This window comes from Paramisgurnus dabryanus, chromosome 8, assembly GCF_030506205.2.
Source record: "Paramisgurnus dabryanus chromosome 8, PD_genome_1.1, whole genome shotgun sequence".
Taxonomy (NCBI): Eukaryota; Metazoa; Chordata; class Actinopteri; order Cypriniformes; family Cobitidae; genus Paramisgurnus; species Paramisgurnus dabryanus.
In genome coordinates, this window is record NC_133344.1 from 40,796,718 (window position 1) to 40,810,682 (window position 13,965).

Genomic DNA, 13,965 nt, shown 5'->3' on the forward strand with positions numbered 1-13,965 from the left:
ATATATGTGAATTAATAGGAATTAATAGGCACAGGAAAATTGGAAAATTGAAACTATTGAAGAGTTGCCTATAACAGGGAACGTAATATATATATATATATGATGTCTATCATTAGTGGTTTAAGAAAATATAAACAGATTAGGGATGCCAAACGATTAATCGCGATTAATCTATAGCAGAATAAATGTTTATGTTTACATCATATATGTGTGTGAACTGTCTATAATAATTATTTATATATAAATATGCACACATGCATGTATAATTTTAAGAAAAAAATATATATTTATATATTAATTATGTATATATAATAAATACAATACAAATACAAAGGTAAACCAAAACTTTTATTCTGATATAGATTAATCGCGATTAATCGTTATGCATTCCTAAAACAGATTGTTCAATATATTGGTTATAGATACATTCTCTGAGTAATTATGTTTTAATTTTTGATTGAAAAATATCACATCCATAATGCTTATATTGCTCATTACAGCTCAGCCTCAATGTCAAAGCAACAATGGCAGCATCCAGGTCTTCACGGCAGAAACAGGATGGACTGCTCCTTCATGTAGGCTACATCTGAACACTCCAGTATAGTGCTGTAAGGTTCTCTCTAAAAACACAAATTTCCACCTCTTCCCTCACGACTTTCAGTAATTCATTGCTTTCTCACTGCTAACCTGAATCTCTCCACATATGTTAGTGTGCTACAACCTCTAGGGAGAACAAACAGGGTCGTCTACAGAAGCAAGGCAGTCTTCATCCATCCACACTGCAGTTCAAGAGATAAATCTAGCTATTTCAGGAATGACATACTACCATACTACTGCATCATGCATTTTGTGTACACCATGTATTTTTTCTGTAGGCACAGAATACTGTATCCCACAATGCAATGCGCTTAACCTAATTGCCCATGCACAGTATGATGAAAGCGCCAGTAGTATACTAAATAATAACATAACATTTCTTAATTTATGATATATGTTGCACATTGTTTTACATACTATTTGCAAAACATCAGTATGCTTGAATCACAGCCTCTTTCTCTCATTCCTTTAAAAAAGAAAAAAAAATTGATACGTGTTAAAGTTATTTTTGGGGTATTATTTGACAGGAGAGGACATGAAAGTACAGGGTAGAGAGAGGGGTACGGGTCCGGTAAGTGACCTCGACCCAGGAATCGATCTCAGGTCACCGAAAGCAAATGTAGGAGCACTGCCCACTATATAACCAGCTCCGACCATATCAACTTTTCTCTCATATGATATTATCAATATCCAGGTAGCATTGAGTGTGAATGATACACGTGTGCATGTATTTGTGATAGAGAGATTCTAGTCAGTCAGAAATGTGTGTTTGTGCGCTCTCTAATGAGCGATTAGGAGTCTTAACAGGGGTCTGTCATGCCGAAATAAGCTCATTAGCAGAGGTGCTGGCAAACAGCACAGTTCTGTCCTTCTCTATACCACAAGCGTATTTGTTTAAGTCCAGTCCTTCTGCTCCACCTTAAAACAACAGTTATAAATATTAAAGGCAAAGTGGGTCAATTTGCCAACACTAAATCAACATGCAGAAACAATGAAAAGTTTAAACAAGTTTCCCCAAACACTCCTACTGCCCTTTATACCCTGCCATCTAACCGTGTTTGGCCAAACAGGTTGAACTGTTCAAAACTCATAGTGGAGCCTGCAATTAATGTTAACAGATGTTTACACAATGTCTTCCGAAAGTCAATCTATGGAGTGTGCATACTGTATAGTTGTCTACTAAAGTAAGATAGCAGTATTTTTACATAAACATATACTTTTTCAAGGTCCTTCTATTAACTTCCGAAGTCCCTACCATTTGCTAAAATCTTTGCGTTTATCTTTTCAGTATCGTCCCTTTAGACAACCTAGTTTTTCTATCCCCCATCTGTCATCTATTGTCCATGTCCAGCAGACACAAGCACATGCTATATTGAGGCAGATGTAAATCACAGTTCTTTAAGGATATGACTGCCCTCTTCAGGACACAATGTGAACTGCAGAATGAAATGTTATATACAGTACTAGTTATGAGGTCAAGTTAGTGCAAAAAAGTTTTTAGTGTTGTATTATTTTGCTACAGTTAGGACTCGCTGATAATATTTAATTATATACCATATATTTCATTCTGCTGACGATATAAAAAAGCTGTAAATATTTTTATTATAATGCACTTTCTATTTAAACAGTTCCTGCCTAAAATTATAACAGGAAATGGGTAAAAAAAACATATAAAAACTGCATCAACAGTTAATTTGTGCCATAAAATAAATATTTTAATGTTTTATTTTAATTATATGACTTTGATTTCGGAAACAATAGCTGTTTAATGGTGCCTCTGTTAAAACAACAAACACAAATATTGGGATAAATATATTATGGTTCAGTTTTTGGTGCTATTAGATATGTTTAGCTAAACTGCCCAACCCTAGGTTATTTGCTGTTTTGTGCCTGTTTGCATGTTTAAACACAGTAGTCTTATGTGTTGCTTTGACACTAACCATCTGGGCTCCCACATTGGAATTGACCGTTCCTAGTGTGATCTTGGAGGCTGGGCTGTAGCTGGATGGAGTTACCAGAGAAATGTTGCCTGCAAAACATAAACACAATGAGATTATGTGACTTCATGCAAATATTAATTTGGACAGTTTCAGTTTCTTGGAATAATCTATAATCAAAGTAAAGATCTACACCTATAAATATTGCACCTGCTAGGAAGGGCACTGTGTCAACTTAGGTCATACATCCAAAAAAAGAACACATATCTGAGTGTACTGCAATGACATTTCTACATTTCTCATCATGGCTGAAACTAATTCTTTAGCTGCCAGTGTATAACAGTGTTTTCAGTCATAAATAGACCCCACAGAAGTGACTGTTGTTTGGATATGAACAAGAAAAGGTTACAGTATGGCCACTATGGGTGAGGCATAGTTGGAAGGATCCTAAAACACTAACAGGCGTTCATTTCTTTGAATGCTGTGGTGTCTTTTGAATGTAGATGCAAATCACTGAAAGATTGCGGCATATCAAATGCAAAGTCATGCAAATGAGCCTTGCAATTACGTACAACCGCACATTCACGCAAGGGGGTGAACACACCCTGCACTGTCTGAATGAGACGACACATGCCAAAACTCCCACTCAGTGCATGCCTGCTAACTTACAAACATGCATCTCTGCCCTGAAATGAATAAAGACTTCCAAACCTCTGCATCACAGCAGACTTTACCAGCCTGTCCTGTGGTTATTAAGAGACTTTAAACATATAAAACTGTTCTGAAACAAACCTGCAACAAATATAGGCAATGCAATATCATGCCATACTCTTATGGCTTTTGTTTTGATTAAATCACACACACACCTTTGCTGTTTCCAAAGACATGCAGCCGCTTATTTAAGTTTAATTAATTAAGTAAATCAATTTGAACTTAAACATGTTGGATTCTCAGCAAAGAGGTCAATCTGTGACGTTTAGATCAGTGAAATGTTTTGCCTTGCACTTTAGAGTTCACCATGCGACAACAAGCCCATGCGACAACAAGCCATGAGACAACCTGCCCAACGTGTGTATGTGACAACGTGCCTATGCAACGACGCGCCTAAGCGACAATATGTCTACGCGACAACGTGTCCATGCGAAAAAGTGTCTACGGACAACTAGCCTATGCGACACATCGTGCCCATGCAACAAACTGTGTCTTCAAGACGGGATACGACAACGTGTGTATGCGTCAACACGCCTATGCAACGTGTCTATGTGACATGACAACGTGTTTATGCGACAATGTGTCTATGCGACAACGTGTCTATGTTTGTGTCCGTGCTGTCCAGCAATTACATGTTAATTTACAGTGCAAATGAACATAGTGTGACCACCAACTAACACAAACATCATGGCGCAACTACTATTAAAAATGACATATACATGCCCATGCGACAACAAGCCCATTCGACAACGTGTCTATGTGACAACTAGTCCACGCGACATCTCGCCCATGCGACAACCTGTGTCTACGCAACACGACAATGTGTCCATGTGACATCTTGCCCATGCGACAACCTGTGTCTATGCAACACGACAACGAGTCTACGCGATGCAACAATGTGTTAACGCAACAACGTATCCATGCGACAACTAGCCCATGCGGCAACTACCCCATGCGGCAACTAGCCCATGCGGCAACTAGCCCATGCGGTAGCTAGCCCATGCGGCAGCTAGCCCATGCAGCAGCTAGCCCATGCAGCAGCTAGCCCATGCGGCAGCTAGCCCATGCGACAGCTAGCCCATGCGACAGCTAGCCCATGCGACAGCTAGCCCATGCGACATCTTGCCCATGCGACAACCTGCCCAACTTGTGTATGTGACAACACGCCTACACGACAATGTGTCTACGCGACAACGTGTCCATGTGACATCTTGCCCATGCGACAACCTGTGTCTATGCAACACAACAACGTGTCTATGCGATGCAACAATGTGTTAATGCAACAACGAATCCATGCGACAACTAGCCCATGCGGCAACTAACCCATGCGGGAACTAGCCCATGCGGCAACTAACCCATGATAACTAGCCCATGCGACATCTTGCCCATTCAACATCTTACCCATGCGACATCTTACCCATGCGACAACCTGCCCAACTTGTGTATGTGACAACACGCCTACACGACAATGTGTCTACGCGACAACGTGTCCATGTGACATCTTGCCCATGCGACAACCTGTGTCTATGCAACACGACAACGTGTCTACGCGATGCAACAATGTGTTAACGCAACAATGTATCCATGCGACAACTAGCCCATGCGGCAACTAGCCCATGTGGCAACTAGCCCATGTGGCAACTAGCCCATGCGGCAATAGCCCATGCGGCAACTAGCCCATGCGACATCTTGCCAATGCGACAACTAGCCCATGCGACAACTAGCCCATGCGACAACTAGCCCATGCGACAACTAGCCCAACTAGTCCATGCGGCAACTAGCCCATGCGGCAACTAGCCCATGCGGCAAGTAGCCCATGCGACAACTAGCCCATGCGACAACTAGCCCATGCGACAACTAGCCCATGCAACATCTTGCCTATGCGACAACCTGTCCAATGTGTGTATGCGACAAGGTGGCTACGCAACAACGTGGCTACGCAACAACGCGGCTACGCAACAACGTGTCCACGCTTGCGTCCGTGCTGTCCAGCAATTACATGTTCATTTACAGTGCAAATGAACATAGTGTGACCACCAACTAACACAAACAGCCGCAACTACCATTAAAAATGACAAATACATTACAATTTTGGCTTTTGGCTTGACTCGAAATAAAAATGTGGTTAATGAACCATGCATACCTGACAGTTATGTAAGCAAAGTTACTAAAAATGACCAATCGCACCCAAACAAAGAACATTAGCAGGTCAATATGTTTTGATATCACTGGCTATGCTGCCATACACCCATACTTTACAGTAAAATCTGCACGGGTGACTGAATCGAGGGTAAGTTTAGGGTTTAAAAAATACTAATAAGCATCCTATTCCATGCATTTTATGATATAAAAACATTGTAGCTGGTGTTATAAACCTATCCAGAGCAGATGTACAGCAGAATAATCTGCGGCAGCAGGTCTGTGGTGTCTGAAGGCCCTCTGTGTGAGAATGTGTCAGTGCCGCATGCTCTTTAAAGCAACAATGAGAAAAGCCACATTAGAATACAGCTGAGCAGCAGCCTGGCACACACACACACACACACACACACACACACACACACACACACACACACAAAATGTGCTTAGTGTTTGTTTTAAATTACAATCATACATACACATACTATACAGCATAGATATATATAAAAGACATTTACAACAGTGTTAAGACATGATCTGTGGAACAAGCAAAGAAAAACATACAAAGAAACAAACAGTAACTTCCTGGGGTTGCCCATATGGACGCCAGCACAACCCGACTCAAAACCACATCAGTGCCTGAGAAACATCTCCAGATACCAAACAACTGCATGCATGTACTCACTCTAACAAACACGTTTGAAATAAAAATACAAACCTCCTGAAATAAAACCATCAACACAATAAACATAAAGAGTTGACAGACATGCACAAAGTCAACCACCAAATTCCAAATGTACCTGTTTGCTTCCGAAGTGGGAGAACGAGTACTTCCATACTTCTCACCTTTAACTATTTCCCTACTGATAAAAAGTCCAAGTTCGAGTCCCAGAAAGAGACTGGGACGCCCCCAAACTAACCCTCCCCCTGAACAGAGGAACTTCCTTAGTGACTGAGAAAGAGAGCGAGGGAGAGAGAGCAAGAGAGAGAGAGAATTCCCCTCCGCGTGCCATACAGAGACACATGCAGGTTTACCAGCTGCTCCTACACAATATTTGAATGCAATGAAGCGCAAAGGGAGGGGGAGAGAGAAAGAGCGAGAGAAAATAGAGATGCAGGATTTACCTGAAGAGGAGTGGAGAGCATATTTCAAAGCCGCCTAGCAGGCTTGGATCTGCTGTCCCCCTCTCTCTCTCTCGCGCTCTCTCTCTCTCTACCCCTTTTGTTACCATTCAGTGGAAACTTGAGAGGCTCGACAGGCATTGCAGAGCGAGCGCAGAGGGAGTCCACCCATCCACACGTGGACTTTCACCCATGCCGGGTGTGAAACTCGCTCACGGTAGCTGCATTCACTGAAAGCGTGTCTTTGCCTGCAGCGGGATTCCCTGTCTCTAAGCACACGCGCAGATGGTCCCATTCCCACTGCTAAGGCGGATCGCTCTGAGAATGACCGGGGAATGGGTGCTCGCTTGCTCTGGCCTGATCTGAGAGCAGTGGAAAGCCCCAGAGAGTAGGAAAGCTGAATAGATGTGTAGCTGCACAATCAAGCGCCCCGAACACATGTCCACACTGTAATAGTGTGAACCGGTAGCCGGATTAGCACTCACATGAGCTGTAATGGACAACTGCATATATGCATGATTGAAATTTCACCTGTTATATGAATGATGGGAAAAACATAAGTAGATGGGTGCTGCTAAATAGTGAATTAAGATGTATTCAAATGATCAACTGACTTGACACAAAAGCTTTATTTATAAACAAATTAAAGATACATGGCATAAGCAACGATAACATATCAGAGCTTGTCTTCACATACTGAACTGGGACAGGAAAAAGCATTGCTAATAAGATGTATGATGCTGGCTGATCTATACGTGAACCAGTCCAAGGATATGGTGCAATTAGAAACTATTTCCTGAACATTTACTATTTAATGGCATAACAGCACACTTTCACTTTGAACATGACCATTAAATGACAATAAAAGTTTACTACCTGCCAGTAATTACCTGGGATTTTCTTCACTACTGTCTCACTAAAACTAAAAACATGGCGTATGTAATTCTGAGTAAGGAAATCTGACTTTTAAACTCATAAATAATTTCTAAAAGTATTTATTTTTGGTTAATGCTAAGGCATGACACACTTTCGGTTACCTTTGGTGAGGTTTTGGTTCAGAAAGACCTTGAGATCTCCACACAGAGCTGCAGCGCCAACCTGAGATGGGGAAGAGATTTGGAAAGTGAATCAGTTGACAGAAGGTGAATCAGTAAAATCACGTTGATGCACTATACCATACTGTAAACGAGTACTTAAAATGGATCACTTTTAACAAACTGGTCACCAACAACTTTTAATGGATGTCAAGTCAATAGAAGTTAACACAGGTCTCCTAGCATAGTAACTACAGATGTAGTTCACAACATGGGCTTAGCTAGCATTTGACATCTACACTGAATAAAGGTATAAAAGGCATCTCTGGGAAGATACCCTATCAAATAGTACACCTTTGTACCTATTATCTCCATGTGGCATTTTTCCACTGCGTGGTATGACTCGGCACGCTTTATTTTGCTTTCCACTGCAGTTTAGCATCGCTTCAAAGTTGGTGGGATTATAAACCAGGGTTCCCACACCTAAGTTAACTTAAAAGTCAAGGACCTTTCAAGGACTGTCCAGGTCCAATACCCTCAAATTCAAGGAGTAAATGTGGGGACACATTTCAAGTGAGAGCAAGGGTACATCGTGTTACCTTTTAAGATATATTGTAACAGTTCCCTTTCGAGGGAACTTGCGCGGCGTCACTGCAGTGACACTTGGGAACGCCTCCAGGTGTGTCTGAATGTGTATATCAAATTCAACCAATGGTGAGGCTTAACGACAAAGACAGGGTTACTCGGGAGCCAGGAAGTATATCACTATATGAAATATTGCCAAAGACGGCGTTACAGGGACACAGGAAGTATTGAAAGGGAGATGCAGCGTCTCGTTCCCTTCTCGGGAATCAACAGCTATATACGTAACCAGAGACGTTTTCATGTGTCAAACACAACTATGCAAAAAAGCATTTTGGTATGAATCAACATTCACATACAGAAGATATAAGCATTTAAAGCGAACAGTTTAGCACGTGTGCTTAAAAGGCTAGAAATTGTATGATATTATCCTACACTACACAGGGAATAATATGGATTTTTTTCCAGAAAACTTCTTGCATAAAATAGATTCACGCACTTTCAATGACCTGTATCTGTGTATGTATATTTTCAAAAACATCCCAGGGCCTTGATTGTTTTCCCCAGATTCACAAACTTTCAAGGATTTCAAGGACCTGTGGGAACCCTGAGACATGAAGCACCCTGTGTTTTATCCCAGCGCACATCATGGTTATGGATTTAAATAATAATTTTACTTTTATTATTTTAATAAATAAAGGTGGTAAAACCGCATACAGCACTGTTGAGCCACTCAAAATCACCACAAGGAAAATCCTTCACCTGCCACAGTCCTAGTGGAAACCAACAAAACGTAAGCCATACCAAGCCGTACCATGCAATGGAAAAGCGTAACAAGTGTCGTTTTAAAATCTAATGCAATGACATTTAGTCAATACATTTCTAACGTTTTAGGGCCATTGTATTATAATTAAAATGACTTACAAAACATAAAAACAATTAGCAAACTGTTTAATGGTTTGCCTAACCCTAAAAGATAAATTTATTTGATTTAAATTTACCGGTATGTTCACGGCGAAATTTCAAAGCATACTAAAACACCTAAAAGCAAGATTGCATTTTTAAGAAAGTTCTGAGTGCATTTACAGTTATGTTCCCATGCTCTCTTTAATATGCACATTTGGTCTGAACTGTCAGTAATGTGTCCCACAGGGTTCAGATCATTGTATCTATAACAGGGTTGTACAGTATGTAGCGGGATAGACGTCTGTCTCTAGGCTGATAGCACAATATCTCAACACAGCAGAGTATCACCAGAGCCGGCTGCTGTTGTGATAGGTCATAACTTCATAACCTGAGGATGAAAGCTCCATACACTGTTTTCCTGTAGTCTGACTGCTGCTAAATTTAGTACAAAATACACAAGCAAATGTACTTCCACAGAAAGTATTTCCTCTTGTTAAAACGATCACGCAAACTCTCGATCAGGCGGCTACATTAAAATCTGTGGTATTAGCCAGTGAAAGACTATGTGAAAATCTATAGTATACAGGCCTTAAAACGGATGAGTAAACAGATGTCGGTTGAGTTTACAGAGACATCCATTCAGAACGGTCGGAGGTCGCAGAGCATGTCACAATGATTTAATCAACGTGGCATCACAGAGGCAGAAACATTTAAAAAACGTTTGAGAAATGTGGGCATAAGAGAAAAAGCCAGCATGCTTTCCTATACAATGGTGCATATATATATATATATATACATACATATACATGCAAAGAGACTACAGATTATATTGCACAGTAAAACTTTATTTTTTTAATTAAATTTATATACATATACACACATATATACACACATATACACACATAAACACACATATATACACACACATATATATATACACACACACACACACACACACACACACACACACACACACACACACACACACACATTATATGTATATATATATATATATATATATATATATATATATATATATATATATATATATATATATATATATATATATATATATATATATATATATATATATATATATATATATATATATATATTTATACACATATATATATACATATATATACATACATATACACATATATATATACATATATACACACACACACACACACGCACACACACACACACATCTACACATTAAAGATATATTTACATTTTTATATGTTTGTATAATTTATATTATATATACAAATATGAATAAATAAATTTATGCAGAATTATCTTTCTAAAATTATACATGGATGTGTGTGTATTTATATAAACATAATTGTTATACAAAATACAAATATATGATGTAAACTAAAACTTTTATTCTGCAAACAATTAGTTGCGAAAGTGAAATAAATGTTTAAATGCAAGTCAAAGCCTCGCGTGTCATATTAAAATTAAAATGAGATGCAAAGACAGGGGTTTCCTCCCTGTTTGAAAATATACAGGTGCATAACATACAAGCTGATTGGAAACCTAACGTGTGTGCATTTCTAGCCAATTTTCTTTTGCAAAGGAGGGTGATATCAGACCAGTGGTCTCCAACATGGTGCCCGCGAGCACCAGGTTGCCCACCGTAATTCTTTAAGGTGCCCGCCAAACCACATTCTATTAATAGCTTTCATTTTATATATTTATTTTTTACACATTTTTATTTTAGCTTGGCTTTTTTATGCATATTAACATTTTAAACAATAATAAAACATATCGTGCTCATATCTTTAGCTCACCCTTTTACCAGAACATACCGATATAGATGGTATCATCTCATCCTGTATCCCGCTTGGAAAAATTACTGATATATTATCAAAATTTACTATACCGCCCAGACCTACTCGCTTCTTAGCAATAGGTTTAAATTATTTCAGGAAATCATTATGTCATAGAGTCAGGTCACATTAGCAAGACAAGAGCAAGGTTTTAGCATCAAAAGACCTTACTTTCAAAAGACTTATTTTGCCTTTGTTTTCATGAAAACAGCGGAAACAAATTGGTTTTAACATGTTGACACTTGAACTGTAACCAACCACAAAAACCAGAACCGTCCCTTTAATTATATTGTAACTTAATCTTCACACATTTTACACCCCTTATAAAGACACATATGTTTGAACTCACCGTGTTGGCCATCATACTAAAGATGATGAAGCACCTTCTGCTGGTCAGATCACCAGATGCTCAACGCTGCACAGTCCCCTACAGAAACACACCTGCAAATAAAATTGAGTCTGTAAGGATGTGATATGACCTTATTGTTAACAAGAAGATTGCTAGAGAAGAGGAAAGCCCTCTGTGATTTTGGTGATAACACTGATGACCAGAGATGACAAAAGGGACAGCAAGAGGAGTGGACTTCCCACCCCTTTCTGGACCCCCAACCACATTCAACATCCAAACTTTCTCCCCCGTTGGATAATGTGTTTGCATATGTGAAAAAAGAGGAAGGAATTACGATCATTTCTATCCAGCACACTCATAAAAAACGGCATTGACATTCCCCCCACCAATAAACCAAGGCCAAGTGTTTTACCCAATAAGCATTTCCATTATAAACCATAATTCAACAAACATAGAGAATAAAACATCAAATCAAAACAGAAGGCAGGTGCCTGACTTTTTGAAGGTATGTTTGTGTGGCTTCAGTTAAATATACACGCATTTGTATGAAGTACAACAGTTCTTCAGTGAAAAGCAGAGAGTGATTTTATTAAGATGAATTAGGTTACTGTACTTTAATGGTGCATTCCCACCAGCCGTGGTAGAGGCGGCAAAAACGCGCTATTCACGCGTAGTTGGAAGCTTGAATATTTGAGTTCACTCGCTTCATTCACACGTGAAAGCCACGCTTGAAATTCTAGTCATTTGAGACATTCACGCAGAAATTTGCGTCATGGGAGGGGCTTCTGCGACTCCGCTGAGACTACACCACTCTGCTGGCTTCCTGTAATCACGTCACTACTTCAGCAAGGTCCTAATTGGTTAATGCGGTGCAGAATTCCGTCAAAGTTCAGATTTTCAACTCGCGGGTTTCCCGCGGCAATGCTCAATTCGCATGGAACGTGTCATCCGCGCTGCACCTTCCACGCCGTTCGTGTGTACCGCGCCGCAGGATGCCTAATCGCGTATTTGAATTGACTTAACATGTAAATCACTTGCGCTTGCCGCGTCTGGTGTGAACCATGCATAAGACGTAAGAGAGATCGTTCTATACTGTGTGCGTGCATTGGGTGTACACGGACAAGAGCTGCTGCAAGTAAAGTTAAAGTTTAAACTGTCAAAACTTGCATGCAAATAATAAACTTTCTAGGGCTGAACGATACATCGAATTTTCATCGTCATCGCGATATGATCTCACGCGATGAACACATGGCAACAGACAGCCTTGACGCGATGAATGAAGGGAAAACGGTAAGCGCATGTAATAAACGTTTGACCTATCACGTTTAGTCCTGAAGACATGCCCTGCGTCCCAAACCGCATACTTCCATACTATATAGTAGGCTAAAAGCACTACTTCTCGTACTCTTTGCATACTATATAGTATGGAAGTAGGCAGTTTGGGACGCACGGATGGTTTATGCGTTCATGCTATTAGGCCAATCAGTGGAACCCCCAAGTCAGCTACGCTCAGATTGATTTGTGATGTGTCAGTTGCGACGCTGTGCCTGTTAGCAAAAACGATGGCGGAGAAAGGAGAGAAGAGTGAGGAAAATGTGTTGTCAGATGAAGACCTTGTGGTGAAAAGGAACAGCACTTCAGCTATATCATGGAATTATTTTGGATTTAGGAGAGATGACGCCGCAAACACAGGTACTGTGGAAGCGGTGATTCACATATTGCATCTATTGCGCGCTCAAGTTCATTATTTCAAATGTAGGCGCACAGTATGTGCGCTCTGGAAGCGCCGCAGTCGCAACTCGCACGCGGTGCGAAGCGCTCGTTTTTCCAGGCTTTTCAAAAACATTTTAACTTTTCAGAATGACACAAGCGCAGCGTGCAGATCATGTGACAATAACCTACGTGTCAAGCGTTTTCCACGCGTTTTTAGGCGCGACATGTGAATGGCCCCTAAAACATGAAAAAATATAAAATTTATCGCAACTCACATCGTCATCGCAACATTAAACAATGTCACCGCACATCGCAACTTTTCCTCACATCGTGCAGCCCTAAAACTTTCTACACTTTTGCTGTGCTGTTTGATGGAGATGTGAAAATTAGTGATGCACCGATGTATCGGCCGCCGATATTATCGGCCGATTTTTGATGAATTTGAAACCATCGGCATATCGGCAATAGCACGAGAAAAACAATCGGTATCGGCCTATTAATTAACTGCATAAAGAAATCCATTATATGTAAAAAAAACGAGTTAATGTTGTTAATAAAATAAATGCTGAACAGCAAAAACCACCTTTGAAGGTTGTCATGCTGTCTTATTATATTTGTTTTAGCTTAATTTGTGTCTCTCTTATTATGTTGGTCAGTTGAATGTTAATTAGATCAAATCCATGTTCGGTAAAAATAATTTGATGCAGAAATAAACTAGCAAATAGACCAACTGTATAGTATTGTATACAAGTGTTTAATATCGGTATCGGCATCGGTATCGGCCAGAAGTTGTCTGTTTAAATCGGTATCGGTATCGGCCCAAAAAATCCTATCGGTGCATCCCTAGTGAAAATGCATCATGCCGTTATGACCAGAGCGCGTCCTCATAGAAAATACACATATCTCTCTGTAAGGGCAAAAAAGAAATTCAAATTTGCAGGTCGCACATGACCAACAGGTTGTTAAAATGCTCACACTTCGTAAAAACGGTCTCCAATTGAATTCAGGAGCCCTACAATGACAAAAGTATACAAAAAGGT

General features: G+C 40.0%; 1 protein-coding gene across 5 annotated transcripts in view; it reads right to left on the reverse strand.

Annotated features, from left to right (window-relative positions):
* tfdp2 (transcription factor Dp-2) overlaps positions 1 to 13,965 on the reverse strand; it is a 41,452-nt gene that overhangs the window by 16,885 nt on the left and 10,602 nt on the right. For 3 of the 5 annotated variants that reach the window (XM_065281827.1, XM_065281823.1, XM_065281824.2), the window contains exons 2-4: positions 11,213 to 11,304; positions 7,541 to 7,601; positions 2,538 to 2,626 (exon numbers count right to left, since the gene is read on the reverse strand). In XM_065281827.1, the coding sequence (XP_065137899.1) occupies positions 2,538 to 2,626; positions 7,541 to 7,601; positions 11,213 to 11,227 (165 nt within the window). In that variant the 5' untranslated portion in view covers positions 11,228 to 11,304. Of the gene's footprint in view, positions 1 to 2,537; positions 2,627 to 6,181; positions 6,456 to 6,506; positions 6,988 to 7,540; positions 7,602 to 11,212; positions 11,305 to 13,965 lie in introns of those variants that run through there. The other 2 variants (XM_065281829.2, XM_065281828.2) reach the window with 2 other exon arrangements.